The sequence below is a fragment of the Montipora foliosa genome, chromosome 3 (genome assembly GCF_036669935.1).
Source record: "Montipora foliosa isolate CH-2021 chromosome 3, ASM3666993v2, whole genome shotgun sequence".
In the NCBI taxonomy this organism is placed as follows: Eukaryota; Metazoa; Cnidaria; class Anthozoa; order Scleractinia; family Acroporidae; genus Montipora; species Montipora foliosa.
This window is the reverse complement of record NC_090871.1, coordinates 67,113,987-67,114,837: the sequence shown is the minus strand read 5'-3', so window position 1 is coordinate 67,114,837 and position 851 is coordinate 67,113,987. Positions and strand designations below refer to the sequence as shown.

At 37.7% G+C, this 851-nt stretch overlaps 1 protein-coding gene across 2 annotated transcripts in view; it reads right to left on the bottom strand.

Annotated features, from left to right (window-relative positions):
- Window positions 1-851, bottom strand: part of LOC137998057 (uncharacterized) — a 13,881-nt gene continuing 13,030 nt past the window's right edge. Inside the window, exon 13 of one of the 2 annotated variants that reach the window (XM_068844453.1) lies at window positions 1-255. In XM_068844453.1, the coding sequence (XP_068700554.1) occupies window positions 215-255 (41 nt within the window). In that variant the 3' untranslated portion in view covers window positions 1-214. The remainder of the gene's footprint in view (window positions 256-851) is intronic. The other variant, XM_068844454.1, reaches the window with a different exon arrangement.

Sequence of the window (851 nt, the reverse complement as noted above, 5' to 3'; positions counted from 1 at the left end):
GGATAAATTGTTTTAATAAAATATTTACCAAATTTACAAAAATAGGTAAAAAAAAAAATAAGTTACTCTATAAAATGCACAAATCTTTTCTTACAAAAATATACAGGGCTGTGTTAAAAAAAAAACTAAAAAATAATTTAAAATATTTTTTCTGATAGGTGAATGCCCATCAAATTTCTCCGTGCGATGATCGGTACATGATGGCCCACGTGTGTTAGTACTGGTGAAAAAGAGGCAAAACAAGGTCTTTAAATTCTGAAGAATAAAAAAAGATATAGAATCTATTAGTACGCCGCAACTGCCCTTGAGTCGGCGACCGAGCGAGCCATTGTTTTTGCACTTACTCTCTTTTTGATTACGAAAAGGACGGGGGGATGCATAGCCTGCAGGAGCCAGGAGCCCATGAGTACGTAGGAACCACCCTATGCTATGCACTACATTCTTGAGTCTACCTTTGCACGTATCTCTCAATTTTTAAAACTAACCCTTCAGCTATGAGACTCACATTTATATCAATTGACATCAATTTTCACAATTTGCATTTTTTTTTTTGGCTATTTTTGTCTTTGTTTGACAAAAACTTTATTCTGATTGGCCATATTAAACAGTGCGTGCAGAGAAGAAGAAGTCGTGGCGTTCTCAAAATAGAAAGATAAGCGCAAAGGTTGACTCATAGGGCTTGTATGGGAGAGGAAAGCTCCTACTCAAGGACTCCTGAAGGAGCTTATCTCCCCATCTCTATCTCCCATACTTGGCCTGGGAGTCAACTCTTTCCCGAGTAGATTTATTTATACAATGCCCCCCATGGGAGATTCAGCAAGTCCACTGTTGTAGAAGTCAATCAAAAGCGA